At 38.9% G+C, this 21,667-nt stretch overlaps 1 protein-coding gene across 2 annotated transcripts in view; it reads left to right on the top strand.

Moving 5' to 3' along the window:
* Positions 1-21,667, top strand: part of IGF2BP2 (insulin like growth factor 2 mRNA binding protein 2) — a 141,983-nt gene that overhangs the window by 92,407 nt on the left and 27,909 nt on the right. For both annotated transcript variants that reach the window (XM_019735887.3, XM_019735888.3), the window contains exons 3-7: positions 10,250-10,298; positions 11,384-11,435; positions 14,923-14,986; positions 16,934-17,206; positions 19,070-19,204. In XM_019735887.3, coding sequence (XP_019591446.2) covers positions 10,250-10,298; positions 11,384-11,435; positions 14,923-14,986; positions 16,934-17,206; positions 19,070-19,204 — 573 coding nt within the window. The remainder of the gene's footprint in view (positions 1-10,249; positions 10,299-11,383; positions 11,436-14,922; positions 14,987-16,933; positions 17,207-19,069; positions 19,205-21,667) is intronic.

Raw genomic sequence — 21,667 nt, 5'->3', positions numbered from 1 at the left:
GTAAAGGGGTCTTAAGATGAATCCTCATTAAGATGATGAATCCTTTTAAAAATAAGAATAATTTATATGCCATCTTTCCCCAGCTCATCCATCCATCTTCAAAATTGGTTCTTTTCAAGATTTTAAAAAGTGGATTTCATTGTATTCAAATCATGTAACATTAAGAGCTAATGATTTTCTTTTTTCATTAGCACCTTATGAGATATCAAAGATGTTCATTGATTTGTTTTTCTTTGTATCCTCTGAAGTGCTTTTATTTTTTTATGGGTGTTATGTGAGATGTTGTTTTTCTGATTCCCAATTTTGAAAAATAACTTTCCGTACGATCTTTTTTACTTTCTCCAGAGCACCCCTTCGTGTAGCAGAGGAAAATCAGGGGGTTAAGTGCCAAGGGGCAAACCCTGGGTGACAAGGAAAGCCTTACCAGCACCCCTTTGTGGCACTGCAGGGATCGCACTGCAGGGATCCTACTGCTGTTATACCCAGAAATAACCTGCCCCAACTTGAACTTCCCGTGGTGCTTGAAGCAAGGACTTGAGAGTTGCTATTTGCTAGCTGCAATTACATGATAAGGAAATTGTGCAGAAATAAGTGTTAAAAGACATTTGGTTCACTTCTAGCTAAAACCTAAAAATACAAGCAAGGAAACAGCAGAGATAGCCTTTTTCCTTGAAGATTTCATTGGCTCAAGGAACCAACTCTAAAGAACGTTCTATTGTTTCATTGAAATTATAAGTAGAGAGTGCTAAGGGTTGCTGAGGTCTATATTGTGTATTTCCTCCCTAGAATGTAAGCAGCACGAGGACATTTTTGTTTTGTTCACTACTATACCCCAGAGCCTAAAACCAAGTACTTAACATATAATAGATGTTTAGTGAACATTTGTTAAGTGAATTTGGGAAAGTTTTTCCGTTTAATCTCAGAAATCATTCTATTCTCTAAAATCAGATAAAATGCCCAGTATTTAACCTCCCGTCAGAAATTTGGGTGTGGGTGGTTGGGGTGTTCACACCACCCCAGTCTGCACGTATTTGAGATGTTTCTCTTGTGTGAGATGGTGAATGGCGTTCGATTCAGCATGGTCTGGGGAGAGAGTTCTCTTATGAGGGAGGAGTACGTGATTTGGCTGAGCCTCTCCGGCCTGTCTCTGCCGACTTGGGATTTAGGGCTATATTAGGGCTGTCTTAATTTCTCTCGATCATCATCATGACTATAATGAATCAGATCAAAGTCTTTTATAACCGCTGGGAATAGTTCCCTCTTTTCAGAAGTAAAATGCTGTTGGTTTATCACTCATTCACAGACATTGAGGACTCAAAGCTTTTCTGGCTTAAATTTTTAATTGTGGAACTATTTCTAAAGTTCGCCAAGACATGCTGTTGTACTTCTTGTCTTCAGGAAAAAAACGCAACAAAATAAAACACCACCTCCACATGAGTCACAACGTCTGATCACAGGAAGTGTATGCAGTGGCTACTCTGTCAGGAAATGTCTTCTACACTTTCCAGTCAGCAGCCTATTGTATTGAGCTGATGAGCATAAACTGGAGTGAAAGAAATTGGCTTGGTTGGAGACCAGTCAGTGTCTTCCATAAGCACGTGTTCTTATAGTTGGAAGACGGAATATGGGCTGGAGTGGGCCAGGAAAAAGAAGCCAGCTGTCAGCAGCACAGACTTCTGGTGAATTTGCTGCTTGCTGGGCACCTGCTGTGTTCTAGATGCTACTTGGGCTGTGGACAGAAAAAAATGAAAAAGACACAGGGAGGTAGGGAGGAAGGAAAGGAGGGAGGGGGAAGGAGGAAAGCAGGGGACAGATTTGAGTGCTGTTTGGAGAACTGAAGAAGACAATTATTTGAAAATGAAGAGATGATGGAAGCACAGTCGTTGGTGACGAGGCACATGGCTCCCTTTGCCTTTGCAAAGATGATTTTGTATTTATCATGTGCCGCACAAGGCAAACATTTATATACTCAGATTATGACTTGTATTGCATCATGTTTGTTTGTTTATCTGGGCTCAAATTATGACGTGTAAATATTTGTTTTTACCCTGGTTAGACTTAATCACAGATAATGAGTTGAAGTCCTCATAAGGGTAATTAATCACTTCTCTAGAAACACAGTTTGGTTTTGTTAACTGAAATCTTCACAGCAGAATACAAGCATTAAAGAAAATGCTTTCAGTTCTGACTTGGTTTAGATCTTGAAAACATGGAAGTTGGCGTGCAGATTTTTGACTTGCAGAGACTCAGCTTTACCTCTCACTTGTCTGGATCCAGATGCATGTTTGTGCTCAGGCACATAAGAATGTCCTAACCTTCTGAGGACTTTGTCTAACTGTCTGGGATTCACTCCACCCTTCTTCTTTCAGCAATCCATATTTTGGGGAGGATTCTCAAACTTTATCTTGCCCCATGAGGTTCAGCACAGCCCTGGTTGGGGCCAGTGATAAAAATAGCAAAGACTTTATTAGGCTTGCAGCTCCCGGCTATGGGCCAGGAGAGACTGACTGTCAGCGAGGAGTCCCCTGACCCTCTGAAGGAGTTTACTAGTTAATACTTTTATTATCCTCTCTAAAAAGCATTCATATTTAAGTAAATTGTTTTAAAGAGCAAGGAGTGAGCCACTATGGTGAAATCTCCAAAATAACCTTTCCTGGAGGAGATGATTTTGGTAAGAGAGTCTGCCATGAGGTTGACACTAAGACGAAAAAGCTAGAAATTTATCCCTAACACCCATTTTCCTAGGATTTGCTTGAGGGGGCACATCTTGTCCAAAGTTGATTGAACTGAAATATATACATGAGGTGTAAATTTTCTTATTGGCGCATTGGCGGTTCCAGAATGACATTTTAAGAGCAGAGATTTAAACTTATAGACCACAAGTCAAAAATAACACTCCCTAGCTGTGAGATTCAGACAACTTATCAACTCCTCAGTTTACCTATCTGAAAAATGGGGATAACAATGTCTACTTCATAGGGGAGTGGTAAGGCTTACATGAGATGCTGAGCATCCATAACTGTAAGTAATAGTGGTGGTTTGGGGAAAGTTCCTGCTTAAAACACTGTGACGAGTGGTTTTAGGTGTATCTCTGAAACTTTATTAGCCTTCATCAAATAAAATAACTGGGAGGATGGGGAAGAGATGGTGTGCAGTGAGGCCCATGGAGAAGTTCTGTGAAAACTAAAGTTAAAACTGTATTTCTTTCTCTGTATTGTCACAAAATGAATTAAGGAGGGGGATGGTGGATAGGAAAGATGGTATTACCTGTAGGGAATTGTACACAAACTTTGATAAGAGCGGTCACAATTTTCTTAAGTCAGGGCTTTTTGTTTTTGTTTTATTTTAATTTCCTAAAGAAGTCTTTGACAAAGAAAAATATTAAGGCTTTCCCCTGAATAATTAGTAGATGTTCAATATTCCTTCATTTGAAGTACTTCTGTTTACCATTATTATAGTAAAAGGAGCCCCTTTGCTAAAAATTGAATATGAATTAAAGAAGATAAGATTTTAGATATTGACTTCCTTTTTCAAGAGCTAAAATATTAACTCTCTGAGATATCTGGTTATCTACTTCACTAGACCAGTGTATGGTGGTTTCGATCTACAGTCAAGCATAATGAGTCCCTTTAACAGATGATTTTAGCCTTCATCTTATATACCCCTTTCAAAAGATGTGTAGAATCCTGCAGCTGGAACTAAACTTAATGGTCATTTAATGCAAATTCTACTCACTACCCCAACCCAGAAGAGAAATTCCTCCTCCATCTTGCCCAGGAATAACAGCCTGACCTGTCTTTTCACGAATAGCTAAGCATCATCTAATTATCCCATTGGCTTTTCGATGTTTTTCTCAGAAGGGAAATCTAGAATTGTGTTAGTAACCTGTTAAAAAGTCAAGGCCTTTTTAAGAGCCAGTAGACTCTTTGAGAACGGATGGGAGGTAAATGAGGTATAAAGTCTCCTCAGACTATTGCTTACCACGTTCACTGATTTATGTACCATTCAAGCAGTGGACTTGCAAGAGATCCTGTCCCTGAATGCTCATGAAGCATGAGTGTGTTAGAGAGGCTTGGGGGTTTATTGTTTGTGGACATGAGTTTATAGAGCAAAGGAGGTTACTGGGTTCATAACTGCAATTCTCCTAGCTCAAAACCCTTTACAACGGGTCACCACAATATCTGTTTTAATCCTTTTATGATTTGGCCCGTAACACTGCTAATATTCACAAGAACTTTACTTGGATCATGTGTTTTTTCCCTCCCAAAAAACCCAAAACCTCTTTTTGTTCATTTTTCAACAGTTTTTATGTTGAAAACATTTCGTTTTCTAACAATTGCTGTGCTACATTTGCTTTAGATTCCATAGAAGTAGAGGCAGTTGTTCTTAATAATTTTGTAACAAAGTGACTAAACAGTTTGTTTTATTGACTTTTAATCGTGTGTGTGTGTGTGTGTGTGTGTGTGTGAGAGAGAGAGAGAGAGAGAGAGAGAGAGAGAGAGAGACAACTCTAACAGGCAGTTGGATGGAGGATTGGATTCGGCTCTCACCAGTTACTCATTTGCTCCCAGAGGAGCCTTCGGTCCTAGTTCAGTTTAGTACAGGATGTCACTTGCACAGAATGTTCACAGATTTTAAGGGGAACTTTCAGAACTAATGAGGAATGGGTAACAGATAAAGTGCCTCAAACACGTACTAATGAGGGCGTGGGGTGCAGTGGAATCTGTAGCATTAGAGGAGGCTGAGAGCTCTGGTGGTTTCAGTCTCTGCTCTGCCACAGTCCTTGCAGTTGGTTAGCACACCTGCCTCTCTTACAGGTAATGCACAATCCGTGGTGCTGTAATTTCCCTCCAAGAGGAGGACCATGTGTCTGTCATCTGATGGAGCTCAGAATTGCTATAGAAATGAATGGGACCTAGTTGAATAGAATCTCTCATTTAACCCCAACACTCTCTCATGGGACTCTCTTCCTCTTGCTTCTCTTGCAGTTGACCTGGGGATCCTTCAAGCCTTAGCTGGTTCCATTTTCAAATGGAACCTGAGATTCTATGAGCTGGGTCCCCACGATTTATGGTAACTTTGTTCTCTATTCAGGTCCCCAGCATGGTCAAGGTTTGGGTTCGAGTTCCCAAGGTGGCTGATCCGACTCGTGATTAATTGACCATATGCCTGAAAATTATGGCATTATCTTCCCCACGTGCAAGCAGGCATGTCACTTTTTTTTTAGGTCCAGGTGAAATGGTTCTTCAGAATCACAGAGATTTCTCCACAATTAAGTATGATTTTATTTCCCCAGCTGATTGCCCAGTTATTTAAAGCAACAAATTCTACCACAAAACAATTTCAGCTGGGCCCTTGAAATTCCTAACAATGGACATCTAGTGCATCTGAAACTCACTCAGCTGGAACCTCCTGTTTCCTCTGGGCATCTGTAGTACACGATATCATTCCTAAACACTACCCTGAGGCACATACGCTATGTCCAAGGGCCTGGGAAACCATCAACTAAATTAGAGTTAGGTGAGCTAGGGTTAAGCATGTTTTATTTTGTAGTTCTTTAAAACTTGGTGGTCTATATGTGTATGCCCCCATCACCGGTTAACCAGAAGATAGAATCAGCCAGTGTAGCCAATGCCCCTGCCAAGCCAGATGACTGCAGGACTACACAGTTGGCCCCTGAACAATGTAGGGCTGAGGGGCACCAAACCCCACACAGTCAACTCTGCATGTGACTTTGTCTCCTCAAAATTGAACTGTAGTTGTCCCTCATTATGTGTAGGGGATTGGTTCAGAGACCCCCACGGATACCGAAATCCGCGGATGCTCAAGTCCCTGTGTAAAATGGCATAGAACAATGCATACAGCTGGCTCTCTGCGTCACGGATTCCCAACTGTGGATAGAAAATACTAGTTTTTGATCCGTTGTTAGTTGAATCCACAGATGTGAAACCTGGGGATGTGGAGGGCCGACTGCATGTTTATTGAAAAAACAATTGCGTGTAAGTAGACCCGTGCCGTTCAAACCCGTGTTTTCCAAGGGTTAACTGTATTGCCCTTTCCCGGGTAGAATGGAGCCTGAGCTTGACCTTTCCCACCCCCCTTCACCTCCCCACCCCCCAAAAAACCCACTTCACTTACTTGAATATGAGAATAAGAAATTCTGAGTTCCTGAATCTCAAAGCCATGGGGAAAGAGCCTGTATCTACATTACAGGGCACCCTCTGCTTGACTGTAGGTCTTATGCTGCTTTCAGTTAAAAATGGGAAAAAAAAAAAAAATCAAAACCACGCTCCTTGCTGCCCTCTACTCTTGTTTTTAAGGAATGCTGAGAGTGTTGAAAGCTCAGACCTGGTACACACATAAACTACAGGTGTAGCAAACTGTTTCTTGCTGAAGGAGTAGACACACGAAGTTTGAGCAGTTTGGTGGGGCAAAAGTGTTTAACGATAAAGAGATGGAGGGGGGGCAGTAACAGGGTGTGAAAAGGAATTTGGACATGGTGACAGTCATTCAAAAAAGGCAGGCGTAACCAGTCATATTTGTGTTTTAGAAAGTCACTGGCAGCCAAGTGTAGGATGGATGGAGAGGAGGGAAACGCAAAATGGAAGACAGACCAGCTGGGAGACGGCTGTAATAGTGCTGTGGCAGTGAGAGTGAGGAATGTCGTTTATGTATATTTAGAGAAGCTTGAGTTCCTTTTTAAAATAAAGAAACTGTGAGATTATGCTTTTTAAAAAGGAACAATAATTATTTTCTTATACCCAATCATGTCCTAAGTTATTTTGTAAGTTTGACTTTTTTTTTTTTTAAGTAGGGCACACTTTTATGGATTTCAAAGGGAGAAAGATCCACATTTGTTGTTTGAGACTGAGCCAAACACTCGTTTTTTTCCCTAAAGGAAATAGGGAAGAGAACTCCCCGTTTCCTCTCCTCGTGACTACTTGGCAAAGGAGAAATAGACAGTTTGCCTTCCTGGGTGGTGTCGGGGGAATCGGGGTCTACATCATAAATTGACAACAGCCAGCGATGGCAGTGCTTTTCCCAGCCCTTGGGGTTCCACATTCTCCTTTTCTACTGTATGCACTTGATCTTGTGCTGCACAGGACACTGTAAACAAGGAGCCTGTCCTTGAGGAAATCGAAGAAGGGCAGTGTCAGCAGATAAATAACTATAACAGAGTGAGCTAAAGAGTTCAGAAGAAACAGTTCTGCTTGGGGACATCGGGGCAGTGTCTGTAGGTGTGAGCTGGGATTTGAAGGGCACACAGAAGTCTCTCCCAAGAGAGACGGGGTCAGGTGTGCTGGGTGGGGTGCCCTGACAAGAAGGCGTGGCGTGCAGGGGATGCTGTGGGACGAAGCAGATGGATCCCAGAGATCCCTTCACTCCTGAGCCTAAAAGAGAATCTCAGCATCTTCTCCCAAATGACCTAATTGAGCTCCAGTTTAATTGGTGGTACTGTAGTGATCTCAGTTTCCCTTTTTTTTAGTTCGTGGTTCTTTTTCTTCCTTCTGTCTGCTCTAAGATTAGAGATACTACAGATGAGCTTTTGAGAGATGATTTCTCCTAGACTCCTGCTTAATAAACATTCCATTTACTGAACTGACTGCCTAATGTGCAGTTTCTACATGAGATATTTCAGGGAGACATTAATGTTTTAGATCCATTAATTAGGATTTGGGACAATCTGGACTGTGTGGAGCTTGATTACTTGTGCACTGTGAACAAAAGGTTTGCTAAATAAATTAATATTCTGTCAAATAATATTTTAGAATATCTAACCTAATTATGGAAAAGGAGGTGTTTGGGGTTTTGTGCTCACCTTTTTCTTACTTAGCAGGTTCCAGTATACTTTTTAAAAATAAGTCTTGTATATATTTATTAAAAGCAGCCCTAGTAGGAGTTTTCAATTGTGAATTTTTAAAAGCAAATAAGACATAAATGCATTCTCATTTTTTAAAAAAGCAAGTAAGACAGAAGTAGCTAAAATAAAAAGTACATGCCCATTTTACCAACAAGATCTACTTGTAGCTAGCTACCTTTTTCTATGCACTTACAGGTATACACATATTTAATAACATGTATTAGGTTGGTGCAAAAGTAATTGCTGTTTAAAAGGTTAAAAATAATTGCAAAAACCACAATTCTTTTTGCACCAACCTAATAGTTTTGTTTTGTACACTTAAAAGACAAGATCAACTTAATCTTTAATTAGCTCTTCTTGTAATAGCGTGCTTTGAAGAGGTCCCTGTGACAGTGCAAATACGTCTACTTTGTTCTTTTTAACAGCTGTATAATGTTCCATATTATGGCTCTACTATGAATTACTTTCTCCCTGTTGGTGGATAGATTTTTTGCAATCATTGATTGTTTTTTACAAGCAGTGCTACAGTAGCTGTCTTTGTTCAGATCTCTTTGTGTTCATGCATGAGTTTCTTCCAATAGGATTTCTACAAGTAAATTCTTGGTTAGCAGTTGGAGTCAATGTTTATACTTGGAGATAACAAAAGTATTTTTCTTGGGAAATATTCAATTTTTTTACAAATTCTGATTTTTTTTTCCCCTGTGAATAGTTAGGCTTGTGACATCGTCTGTGGAGCATTCCATGTAGCCACTGTATGGGGTGGTGGCAGCAGTTTTACTATGGACTCTTGCCAAAAGCAGTGCCAGAATAGAGCCTTCATAGCGTAAAGGTAGAAATTAGTTCGTGGTTCTTTTTCCTCTGTCATGCCCTGATAGAAGATTAGAAGTTCTACAGACTGGCTTGTATAGTCATTTAAGGAGCCCTAGTAAAGCAATAATGCCACCTCGTTTTTGAGAAATCAGACAAGACAGAGTTAGTGTATAGGATCTGTGCAAGTGGCGCCCCTTTCATTCAGTAAAGATCTGAGAAAACGAGCCCCCATGTACTTCGTTGTCTGTTTCCCTGTTTCCTCCATCTGTGTACCTCTTTCTGTCTCTCTCCTTTTCTCTCTCCAGGAACTGTAACATCTCTTTCTGGGACTGTTGCCCAGTTTAAAGCATGAAGAAACAGGTGGTCTGTACAGCCACTATTTGGTACCTCTGACACTAGAAGGAAAGAAAAAGTAGTGGGGGTACCCTGTGGTCATCACATCCTTTCTCTTACAGCCCCCAGAATGGATATTTATGGGATTTCAGTGTCAAGCCCTTCTATTAAAATGACCTCTGTCGTATTTAAATGCTGATTTGTGTTTTCTTTCCAAGATCTAACATATTCTCAAAAGATGGAAAACTTATCCTCATATTTCTTTCGTTTTCCATCTAATTTTAATGCTTAAATAAAAATAAACCATCTAAATAACTCAGTTATTAGACTGGCAAGATGTCCTGGAAAAACAAACAAACAAACAAACAAACAAAGAAACAAAAATCCTCTGAACAAAAAGGCAGGAGAAGGCCCAAATATCCATCAATAATGATGGGTTAAATACACTTTAGTACATCCAGATAGTATAAAATAGAACAAGTATACTCTACCAACACAGGAAGATTTTCAAGATGATACTGTTAGGAAAAAAAAAAAAGATGCAGCAAGTGTGTAGAATATGCAGATACTTCTGAAAGAAAAGGGGAAAAATAAGAGTTTTTATTTGTATTTGCTATTATAATATTTGCATGAAGAAACTGAAGGACACAAAAGCAACAAGAAAAATGTTTTATTTTTGTAAAAGATGAGGAAGGGGGTGAGTGGGGGTAAGACTTTTCACAGTATACCTTTTTATAGTTATTCTAATTTTTGAATTATGACTTATTCATAAATAAAAATTTTTTTTTTAAGATTTGCACTGTTAAATAAGAGGTAAACTAAACCTGATCTTGTTTATTAGCCCATTATATATGTGATTTCACCCATCATGTTTGAGCCTAGGTAACTTTTTAGGTAGGATCAGTTACAGGGCCATATTTTGAGGAGGAAGGTGGTAATTCTATAATTAGAACCTGTATAGCAATTTAAATTCTAACTACTTTGGTAGGAAATTGAAAAGGCAGATCTGCATTTAAACTGTTTCTTTAGCTTGTATGGGACTTCTTGGATTTGTTTTTTATTTTTTTTGCCAAAATAATTGAAAACCTTAAAACATGATGGTTATGGGAATCTCTTGCTACTTGCTGATGCCTCGGTGAACACAGTGAGACAATGAACTCAAATTATGATCTTAGCCTGTTTTTGTTATTTGATTAAGTCTGTGTCCTAGAGAAAGTGTGATAGTCTGTACTTTTATTTTTACAGGAGCAGGAAAATTCAGATTCGAAACATCCCTCCTCATCTGCAGTGGGAGGTAAGCCAGGGTCACTTTTGTATTTACTGTCTTCCTGCTGTCTTTCCTCATCTTACTTTTTAATGGGTTAGTAAGATATTTTCTCTCTTAGTTCCCTTTCACACTTAGGAATTAGAGGTCCTCAGACTTGCCCACAAATCCTCTGGGTTCTCTGTCTTCCTTTTTCAGTACTGTGATGTGTGTCATGAGTTTCGGGTCATATCTGTCCCTTTCTTCTTGTAGGATATGTATTTTGATCTATCATGTTCTGTCTTAAGCACCAAGCACCAACGAACTAAAACAAAATGTATACCTGCTTTGTGATTTTTATTTCATGATTTTTCTAAGATTTTTACCTCCCTAAATTACGATTTTGAAAAACAATAAAATCCATGGACAAGCAATAAAAAATAGAAGGTTCTTTGTTCACTTGAGCAGTTGTTTTTGTTTATTTTGAATTAATTGCCATGAGTAACAGTTAAGATATATGTTCTGCATTGTAAAACTTCTTATAAAATTGCTACCTTAAAATAAAATAAGATAAAATTTGAGGAGCGGCCTTATTGCATTGTTTAAAAACAAACTGCCTGCTGTTTTATCCCCCAACCCAAATGAAATCAAAATAGTCATAAAAGACAGAGAATATTCTAATATGTTCATTACTTTAAAAAATGTTTTATTATGGAAACTGTCAAGCATGCACATCCCATTGCTTTGTAAAAGAAAGGAGATTCCTCGAGGAAAACTGGAAGAAGAATGGTTAAATCTTCCAAGAAAGAGAAGTGAGCCTTGCACTTTATTCTGCTTCTCATTTCAAAAGTAATAAGTGGGTTCTAACCATTGTGATGAATGTGATTAACAGTTACTAAGACTCTGAAATTCTGCTGTGCCACAAATTACTTGGGAGCCAATAAGCAAAGGAAAGTGCCACATATTTATTCAGTTCTAATTCTTTTTATGAAAGACCTGAAATATCAATTTAATTAGATTATTCCGATAACAATCCTTTTTTGCTTTCATTCATTTGCTGGGAGTATTATTCCTGTACCATTTTTTTGGAATACAATCTTGTATTTTCATTCTAACATTAAAGCTTTCTTTTCCAGGTGTTGGATGGACTGTTGGCTCAGTATGGGACAGTGGAGAATGTGGAACAAGGTAAGAAATGAGGAAATCAGCCTACTGAATTTTGGGAGGGATATTATCTCTTAGTTCTTATAAGCTGGGTCGACAATGGGGAGACATAGTAAGTTCAAGATTCTTTTGACAGAAGCTTCCTAGATTGTATGTTTGTATATCTAAGTGTGAGAGCTGTCTATGTCTATCTATCCATATTTATATAACTTGTTTATTACAAGGAATATCATTTCCAGACTATTTTTTAATACTCTGTAATATGCCCAAGCACTGGACAAACACGGTCAGGCTGGGATAAGCGTAATTCACTTGGATTTACACCATTACAACTTTCTTTTTCCTGGATAAGAAAAACAGATCGCTAATGTCTTGGACTGGGTGTTTCTCCAGGAGTTGGACTCCTACACCAGAATCCCCTGGCGTGCATATGAAAATGCAGGTTCCTAGGGCTCACCATAGACCTACAAAGTAAGATTCTCTGGGGCAAGAGTTCATGAATCTGTATTTTAAATAAGAACTCCCAAGTGATTGTGTGTACTCAAGTTTGAGAGCCACTGTCTTGGGAACAGGTTGTAAATACATACTCTTCTGCTTTTTCTGTTTCTCAGTTTTTGTTATTTACCTTCTAAAACATGAAATACTGTGATTTTAACGCTGATATCTTATGTAGCTCTTTAAGAGTCCCAGAAAAGTAGATTCCAAGCTCCTGTATGACAGGAAGTAACATTTAATAAAAATTATTTTTGTGTTGACCAAAAAAGCAGAATGTGAGGTAAATCACTTAGTGACTGTGGGCCCTTGGAAAAGTCACTTAGCCTCACTGACTGAGTCTCCACATGTGTGAAAAGGGGAGAGTACTTTCTACCCTTCCTGTATCACTGAATAGTTGGCACCCAAAGAAAATTCTGTGTAAGGTATTTGTAGACAGCGGAGTCATGCATAATCTCAAGGGATTGTTAAGATTCACTTAGGAAAAATCACAGAGAACCTACCGTGTTTCCCCAAAAATAAGACCTAGCCTGACCATCAGCTCTAGTGCGTCTTTTGGAGCAAAAATTAATATAAGACCTGGCATGATATGATATGATATGATATATGATATTATTTATATAAGACCCGGTCTTATATTTAAATAAGACCGGGTCTTATATTAATTTTTGCTCCAAAAGACACATTAGAGCTAGTAGTCCAGCTAGGTCTTATTTTCGGGGAAACACGGTATTTTCTCATAGGCAATCTGTTCTATCTGCCAGCATAATTAATATAATAGTTTTAACATAGTGATTATTCAGATGTTCTTCACTCCATGAATATTAAAAATATCATTATTCAATTTCATGCTGCTGACTGCCCATGCCCAAAGGTGAAGGGAAAGAGCTCAGAAAGAAGACATGATTTACAAGGATTCTGTTTCTCAGTTCTTGTTATTTCCTTCATCATGGAAAAGAAGACATTCTAATAAGGATTGAATATAGGAGGCAAAATGGCCTTACAGACATGAACCTATAAAAGTTACTAGCTAAGGCCATATTATAAATTCAGGACAAGGTCAGGCAAGAAGGAAACATTTCAGGTCCCTGGGGGACTTCACAGCTCCTAGGGTACCTGTGCCCTGGAGAGCACACGGTTTCCAGCTGCCTCACAGCTAAAGGATAGAATTGTTGGGCATTTGTTCTATTTCATAGGTGATTCCTGTCTCATCAGGAAAACATTTCCAGTACTTTTAAGAAGCTTTATAGAGCTTTCATGTCCAGGGAAATAAATTATTTGAATGGAGCTCAGTTCTTTCCAGAACCAAAGAACTGTCCGATTTCCGGAAGACAAACATCTTTGAAGAACAGAGCATATGACTAAGAAGTGAGAGCAAAATCAGAGCAGTCTGAGTGTCCTAGTGGATAGTTTTGTTCAGAAGGGTCAAATCCAGCCCTTTCTCCCTCTCGGGGCATCTGCAGCCCCATTTGTAGCACTAGAAAGCAGCAGATAGGAAACCTCTGTCACATTTTGTGTCTGCACTGAGAGAGGATGGTTATGGGCTACCCATCCCATGTTTTGCACTGTGAAGACTTCTCTGGGTAAGTGTGAATTAGAGAGCAATTGGAACAGTCCCCGGGCAAAGGCCAGCGCTGGGCTCACGTTTATGACATGTAAGTCTCAGTGACAATTCCTTCCTGAGGGTTACACATGCCCTCCCCACAAAGGCCGCAGCTACTTTGAAGTTATTGGATAAACAATATTTTTAACACTGGTCTTTAACCCTTTTGAGAATCTTGTGGATATTATAAACCAGAAAAATTCATATATCCACAAATTTGAATCTTTGCGTGGGATGAGAAGAGTCACTTTGTAGAATTCCTGAAGCTCTAGATTGATCTACGCTTAAGAATCCCTACACTACAGGATTTTATTATTACTTTGAGAAGCAGCTTTGTTGTGTTTTTCCTGAATTATCCTTAATGTTGTTGTTAACTCCAACTCTCCCAATAGCTTAGATGTTTTAAAGGGGTGATTTGATTTAGTCATGTCTGCTTGTTTGGGGGAAAACCATTATTTTTGCTTTTTACTGGCTCGGATTGAGAAGGTTTTATCTTGCCTTTTGAATTTATTTTTAACTTCTGACTTTGAAAGAAGAGGCAAACAATTATGAACCAAGCTAAACCAATTCACAAGAGTGATTTCTTGTTAGCCACTCTTAGAGATTATGTGTTCTCTCCTTTAGCTAAGTGAGTTGGGATTGTCAGCTTTCTTTATTGTACACAGATACTAGGTTTAACTCACAGAAACAGTCAAGGAGTTCAGTCAAAGGAAAACAGAAATAGTAATAATTCAACCTTCTCAATGAGTGAAGAATTAAAATTAAAAATTCTTATTATTTTATACATATATCCAATTATTTAAAGCTAAATGCAAATTGTAACAATTAAAACTCATACCTTGATAGTGGTACAATAAATTAATACCAACTTCTAGGAAGGTAGTCTGAAAATACACATTAAAAGCATTGTGTTTTTTTACCCAATTATTTTCTTCTGTGATTAGCCTTAAAAAAGTAATTCAGAGGAACACACATCAAATGATATTTGCAACAGAGATGGTTTTTAGCAACATTACAATAGCAATGTTAGAATAGGAAATACTGGGAACAACATTTGTCAATAACTGAGGAACGGTTAGGCAAAAATCATGGCACATTTATTTATTACAATTTTATGTAGGCATTAAAAATAAAATATACAAAAAATGTACATATACATACACATATGCAAAAGTGTTTATAAAATAAGTGAAAATACAGCTTTGAGTTTTATATACAATTGATTACAAAGTATATACACACACACAGACATAATTGATTATAAATTACTATGAATAAAGTTAGAGATTCAAATAACTCTCGAGTTACGGCAGTGAATTTTTTGGTGCATTTTTCTCTAAAGTAAATCTGTTTACGTTGAGCCGGAGGATGACAGCTTTTTTTTCTATGACAGTGTTGTTTTTGCTTCTTTCCTAGTCAACACAGACACAGAAACTGCCGTTGTCAACGTCACGTATGCAACAAGAGAAGAAGCAAAAACGTAAGTAGATTTGGACTTTTTTTTTTTTTGGAGGGTTGTCTTTGAATTCCACTGAGTCCCGTGTTTACACACCTTTTTTGAAAAGATGCAGCCCTTTGCAGTGTTAGTGGAACTCCTGGGCATTTATACCAGGATGTCTGTTTGCTGTCTATACAGAGACTTTGTCTTGAAAAATGGTGAGCCAGGGTATGAAAACCAAGGTGGGAGCCGTGTCTTAACAGCTGTGTGACACTGTCACCTGGACTCTGCTTTGCCAACCACTGGGAGCCACTTTTACCTGGACTTTCCTCCATGCACCAGGAGGATGAAGCACAAGCCTATTTCTGTCTACACTAATTGAATGGATACTAAAACATAAACTTGTCCTCTCTGTAATATTAGAAGGGGGTCCACCTCAGAGATATCAGCAGCAAGAACTGTCAGGTCGTGGTTAATCGAGGACACCTGGCTGGGGTTCTTTTTCCTGGACCCTCTTCACTCCCTAGTCCCCACTCATGACTCCATTGCTTCAGTGATGGTTCATTGTGAGCTTGGCTATTACCGAGCATGGCATTGAGGTTTTTAAAACACAAGTTCCTTTTCACAGGAGGTCCTTGAAGTGCCTGTCAGGTCATCGCAATGAAGATGTGGTCACATGTTGTCATGCTTCATGGATGTGACATAACCTTTGTTAAACATCCAGCATTATAGTTTTATTTCTTCTTCAAGGTTTCAATACACATGAACATAATATTTAACCCATTCATGTACTGAGTTTTCAGAACGTGAATTTTGCATTGAAAAAGGCAGTAGTTCATTTGCTACTGACTTTTGCACACATATGTAAGTAGGATATATACTAACACCTCACCTTTACAGTTCTTCTCCAGCTGCCACTTAGGTAGGACCTCTGTACACATTACTTTGTTGCTTTTATTGAATTCAAAAGGCATTACTTTGTAATAAATTCACAAACCCTAAAAATTAACCTAGTATAATAGGGTTATTGTTTTCACATGCTGACAGAAACATGTAAAAAAAAACTGGCCCATTTCATGTATAATTTTAAAAATGTAATAGTGGGATGTCATTTATTTCATATCAAATAAATATTTTTAGATAATAATACTCTGTGCTTTTGAGGGCTTAAGGAGATAAATGGTATCTTAACTGCTTTGGGATAATAAATGTTGAAACCTTTCCAGAAAGACATTGGGTAATACTTAATAATGTTAGAATTCTGCATACTCTCTGACCCAGCAACTCCACTAGGAATTTATCCTGCCTGCAAAGTTGTGGTTGCAAAGGTGCCCAGAGCAACACTGTATATAATGGTAAAGATTGGACATTTTATATATTTATATTTATATATATATATATATAACAATAGCGGATCATTGCAAAAACGATGGCAAACCAGTAGAATGTTAAATGGCCAGTGAAAATTAAATTGCAGGATATTTAATGATTTGGAGAATGTTTGGAACATTAATGATTTTTTAAAGGTTAGGAAAAAAATATGTATGATATTTATTTTTATAAACATATTTAAGAAAAACAAAGATATAGAATTAATTAGGACTTTTTCTTATTTGTGCTTATCTATTTCTCAATTTTCAATAATAAATATGTATTATGATTAAAATGATAAAAATGAGTCATAATTTTATACTGATATTCACAGAGTCTTTGATAAGGGGACTACAGCCTTGGGTGGTGAAACAAACCGGAATTCATAATTGTACATCAAGCCTGCCCCAGCCTATACAGTGTGATGACTGTTCGTTAGCCACGAGGTCTGAGGGGGCAGAGATGGCGTCTCACTGCTCACTGCTGTATCCTCAGTGAAGATTAATGGCCCTCGCATAGGCTACTAGTAAATGAAAGTGAATGAACCAGCCCACTGACTAGAGGGTCTTCTCTGACTTCGCTCTCTGACAAAGCTCGCCTGTTCCTGCTGCATTTCAGAGCCATCGAGAAGCTAAGCGGGCATCAATTTGAGAACTACTCCTTCAAGATTTCCTACATCCCTGATGAAGAGGTGAGCTCCCCTTCGCCCCCTCAGCGAGCCCAGCGTGGGGACCACTCTTCCCGGGAGCAAGGCCACGCCCCCGGGGGCTCTTCTCAGGCCAGACAGATTGATTTCCCGCTGCGGATCCTGGTCCCCACCCAGTTTGTTGGTGCCATCATCGGAAAGGAGGGCTTGACCATAAAGAACATCACTAAGCAGACCCAGTCCCGGTACGTGCCTCCGGGGCTTGCCTTTGCTTCCTTCTGAGGGGTCCCCTGAGTGCTGGTGGGTCCCAGCCATCCTCAATTTGCTTTTGCTTGCATCAGCAGTGGGTGATAGTATGCTGTATGGGACGGTGGCTTCTTGAAACAGAACAATTAACAGACTAACAGAAAACCCTCGGCTTTAATGAGCTTTCCTGCCGGTTGCCTAAAGGTCATATCCTGAAACACTAAAGCGTCAAAGAAGGCAGTAATGACCTCACAGCCAAGAATTGTTCTTATAAGCTAACTAATGCTTGTGAATGCATCTGTTTCTAAAATAGCAGAGGTATGGGGCTGAACTTTGTGGGATCCTAGAACCCACTTGCCTTAGGTCTTAACCCCTCTCCTGAGTCAAAGCGCTAGGTGGTGGTCATTCTTTGAGACCACCGAGGTAATCTCACAAATAGCTACATAAAGGAAGTGGGTGAGTCACTGCTATATGGAGCAAGACATAAAGTACATTAGCCTTCTATTTAGTTTTCTGTCTGTTTAACTAGATTGCACTGATAGTAGGAGTTGTAGTGGGTGAAATGACTTGTGTGGTTGTTGATTTTTGTATATGGTTCATAAGACCACAGCATGAAGTAATAAAGCAAGCACAGGACTTGAAAATAAGGACCCATGTTCAGGTTTTACCACTTAATGGCTGTATGATCTTGGAAAAAATGTTTAGCATCTCAGAGCATCAGTTGCTTCTTTTGTAAGCCAGGATCATTGTGAGAAATAGGGCGATCAGACAGATTGAATGTAATAATTACTGTGAAAGCACCAAATTACTGACAAATACTAGTTATTTACCTGCCTAGTGCATTTTATTCATGTCATGTATTGAGAGCCTCGTACCATGAAAGAGAAAACACTGTTTTCCTTAAAGTATCTGAGTTACTTCCAAATAATGGACACTTACTTGTGTCCCATAGTAACTCTCCTTAGAAGACATAATAGAGAGGGGAAGTACTGTCTGGTGATCCTTTTATTTTAAAATCAGCCTTCCTGCCCCTCCAAGTTTGCGTCACTGTGAAAGTGATCTTTATTTATATGTCTTTTCCCAGAACTGTGAAAAGTGGCTTTAAAAATGCAACAAGTTTAAACAGAAGTGAGGTTAATTCTCAAAGTGTGTGCCCATTTTTTTAAAAAGTAGACCAAAGACTTGGATTTGGCCTTTCTAACAATCAAAGTAAAGGGGGATACAATCAATTATGTGATTTTGAAAGCTGACAAAAACAAGTAGGGCCACTTCAACCCAAAGAAGTCTGATAAAGTTATCAAGCTTTTGAGCCATTGGTTTTAAGAGCCTGGAAGAAGGCAGGCTGCCAGTGGCAAGTAAATCAAAACTTAGGCAGAGAAAGTGCATGCCTCTGTTTCCTATCCACAGTCAAATATATGACGCTTGCTTAAATTTGGTGTTTGGATTTGGGTTAACATATGGCTTTTAAAAGCTGCAATCAGTTGAGAGACTGGCACTGTGCCAGTGTGCCATATTATCCTGCTCACTTTACTCTTCACTTCTATGATCATTTGAGAGATGACAGAATACTTCATTTACCAAACTGGCTTCATGACCAAGTTGGCTTGGTGCCTTTTGTCCCACAGCATGCCTGTAAGAAATATTCCCTTCTAAGTGGAGCTGTAAAGCATTTAAGTTTGGCATAAGACAGCCCCTGTACTGCTTGCCGCCTTCTTGGAGAATGGCACTGGTTGCAGATGTGTTAATGACACTTCCTTGTCTGTGCCCTTGCTGTACGTGGGCTGGTGCGACACTTTCTTGGGACTGGTTGGGATCCTGTGCCAGACGACACTGTGCTATTGCACCTGATTCTTTTCCTACAGGGTAGACATCCATAGAAAGGAAAATTCTGGGGCCGCAGAGAAACCCGTCACCATCCATGCCACCCCAGACGGGACCTCTGAAGCATGCCGCATGATTCTTGAAATAATGCAGAAAGAGGCAGATGAGACCAAACTGTAAGTTTGCATGCAATGTCCAGATCGCTCAACAGAGAATAAGACCAGGTTCTCATTCATGTAACCCAAGAAAAATTTTAAAAGTTGTAACTCTTACGTTAATTAAAGGGAGCAGGGGAAGGATTATTTTTGAGAAATTTGTTCCCAAGGAGAACACAGTGGGAAACAGATCTTTTGCATCTATAATGTGGCTGTTTCTCCACTTGTGTGTTTCTCTTGGTGTTTCTAATGCTTCTGTCACTCACTGGTAGTGATTCTCAGTAGGGACATATGTGCTGTGCGGTCCAATGCCGTGCAATGGTGTGTTCTACATCTGCACTGTTCAGTACAATAGCCACTCGCCACATGTTGCTGTTGAGTGCTTGAAATGAGACCAGTGCAATGGAAGAACTGAATATTTTAATGTATTCAAATTTGAAGTCACATGTATGGCTAATGGCTATCACATTGGACAGTGTAGGTATAAAATGCACATGGTCATCCAAACTATCATTTACTGTTCTGGAAAGGGTTTTTGCCACCTGCTCCTACATCATTTGCACTGTTACATTTCCTTAAGTCGTAGAAACTGGCATCCAAGTGGCTACTTTATTCTTAATTCCACTTTTTTTCTGCCTTCTCCCCTACTTCTTTTTCTTTTACAAAATACAACTTGGGATTCCTGAGCATTGTAACGATTTAAAGAGCAAATACAGTTCTTACTAAACTAATTGACTTTGTATTACAAATGAATTAATGTTAATGAGTTAGATTAATAAAAAAGGTTTTATGTCAGTTTGGCAAAATCCACTTAGGGGCATTGGTAGCACTTCCATAGAAAACCACTGAGGGATGAATCGAATATAAAATTAATTTAGCAAATAATGTGAGATAAGAGTGTTCCAAAACCAAAAAGATCAAAGTCTTAGTCCCTAAAAGAAAAACATTACAAATCTATTCCAAGATTTCATAAGGGACTCTAACCCTTCACTTATGAATTATTTACTCTGTTTGGGGCTTTTGCACCACCCCACCCCCAGATGCCACAGCTTAATTTGAAGAAGCCCCTCTCTCATCCAAGTTATTTGTAAATAACACGCTCTTTCGTCCTTTAACCTAGGTGCAAACAACTTATAATATTCTACATAATCAAAAGGACTGATTTATAAATTGGATTTTTAAGTTTTTGTGTAAAGCCAAGATAGAGTTTGAATAGCTTTAAAATACATGTTTCTTTGAGTGCCACGCTGTATGAAGCACTGTGCTGGGGGGTTGAGGCTATAGTCATGATGAGGACCCAGTTCCTGCTTTCCTGGAGCTTACAATCCAGTGGGGCAGACATTCACTAAACAAATAATTACACCAGTACATGATTAAGCACAGCTATGAGAAGTGCTATAGTGGAAAATGACTGCATATTATTACAGACCCTAATTAAGGCTTTGGGGGGACAGGAGGAGATTTGGGCATTTCAGAGAAGGCCTCTCTGTATAAGTGACATTTAAGCTGAGCCTTGAGGGGAATGAATAAGAGGTGGAGGATGTAGGAGCAGAGGAATCCTAAACTTCCTTTTTATTCATGTACCAAATATTTATTGAGCACCTACTATGTGCCAGGTACTGTTCTATGTGTCAGTGAACAAAGGTGACCAAACCTCCTCCCCACCCCCCCAACCCTGCCCTCTGAAAGTTACAGTTTTTTGGATCTTCAACTATCTGTTTAGTGTGAGGCAATAATAATGCATCTGTTGGATGCTTTTGATCTCAATAACAGAAAACATGAATAACAACTGGCTGAAGCAATAAGAAACAATTATTATGTCATGTAACAAGAAGTCCCAAGTTAGAGTGACTCCAAGTTCAGTTGAATCATGGACTCAAAGACTCATGACTTTTCTTTCTGCTTTACCTTCTTCAGGGTGTCTCATGTTCCCCTGGTGATGACAGGATGGCTGTAGTGATTTCTGACTTTGTGTCTCCACAGAATACTCAAAAATTGAGAGAAGGCATCCTTTCCTTTTTTTTTTTTTTTAATTGCGGTTAAAAAAAATAACATAAAATTTACCATCTTAACCGTTTTTAGGTGTACAGTTCAGTAGTGAGTATATTCACGTTGTTATGAAACAGGTCTCCAGAACTTTCTCCATCTTACAAAACTGAAACTATACGCTTGAAACAACTTCCCCTTTCCCTCTCCCTCCAATCTCTGATAACTCCCGTTCTACTTTGTTTCTATGAAGTTGTTGACTTTAGAGAACTCATATCTAAGTGAAATCATTCCGTATTTCTTTTTGTGACTGGCTAATTTCACTTAACATAATGTCCTGAAGATTCATCCATGTTGTAGCATGTGATAGGATTTCATTTCTTTTTAAGGCTGAATAATATTTGTGTATACCACATTTTGTTTATTCATTCATCCATTGATGAATTTGGGTTTGCTTTCCCCTCGACTATTGTGAATTGTGCTGTTATGAACATGGGT

The sequence above is a fragment of the Rhinolophus sinicus genome, chromosome 17, assembly GCF_057876585.1.
Source record: "Rhinolophus sinicus isolate RSI-liver-muscle chromosome 17, RSI-T2T, whole genome shotgun sequence".
Classification (NCBI taxonomy): Eukaryota; Metazoa; Chordata; class Mammalia; order Chiroptera; family Rhinolophidae; genus Rhinolophus; species Rhinolophus sinicus.
This window is presented reverse-complemented; position numbering and strand designations above follow the sequence as displayed.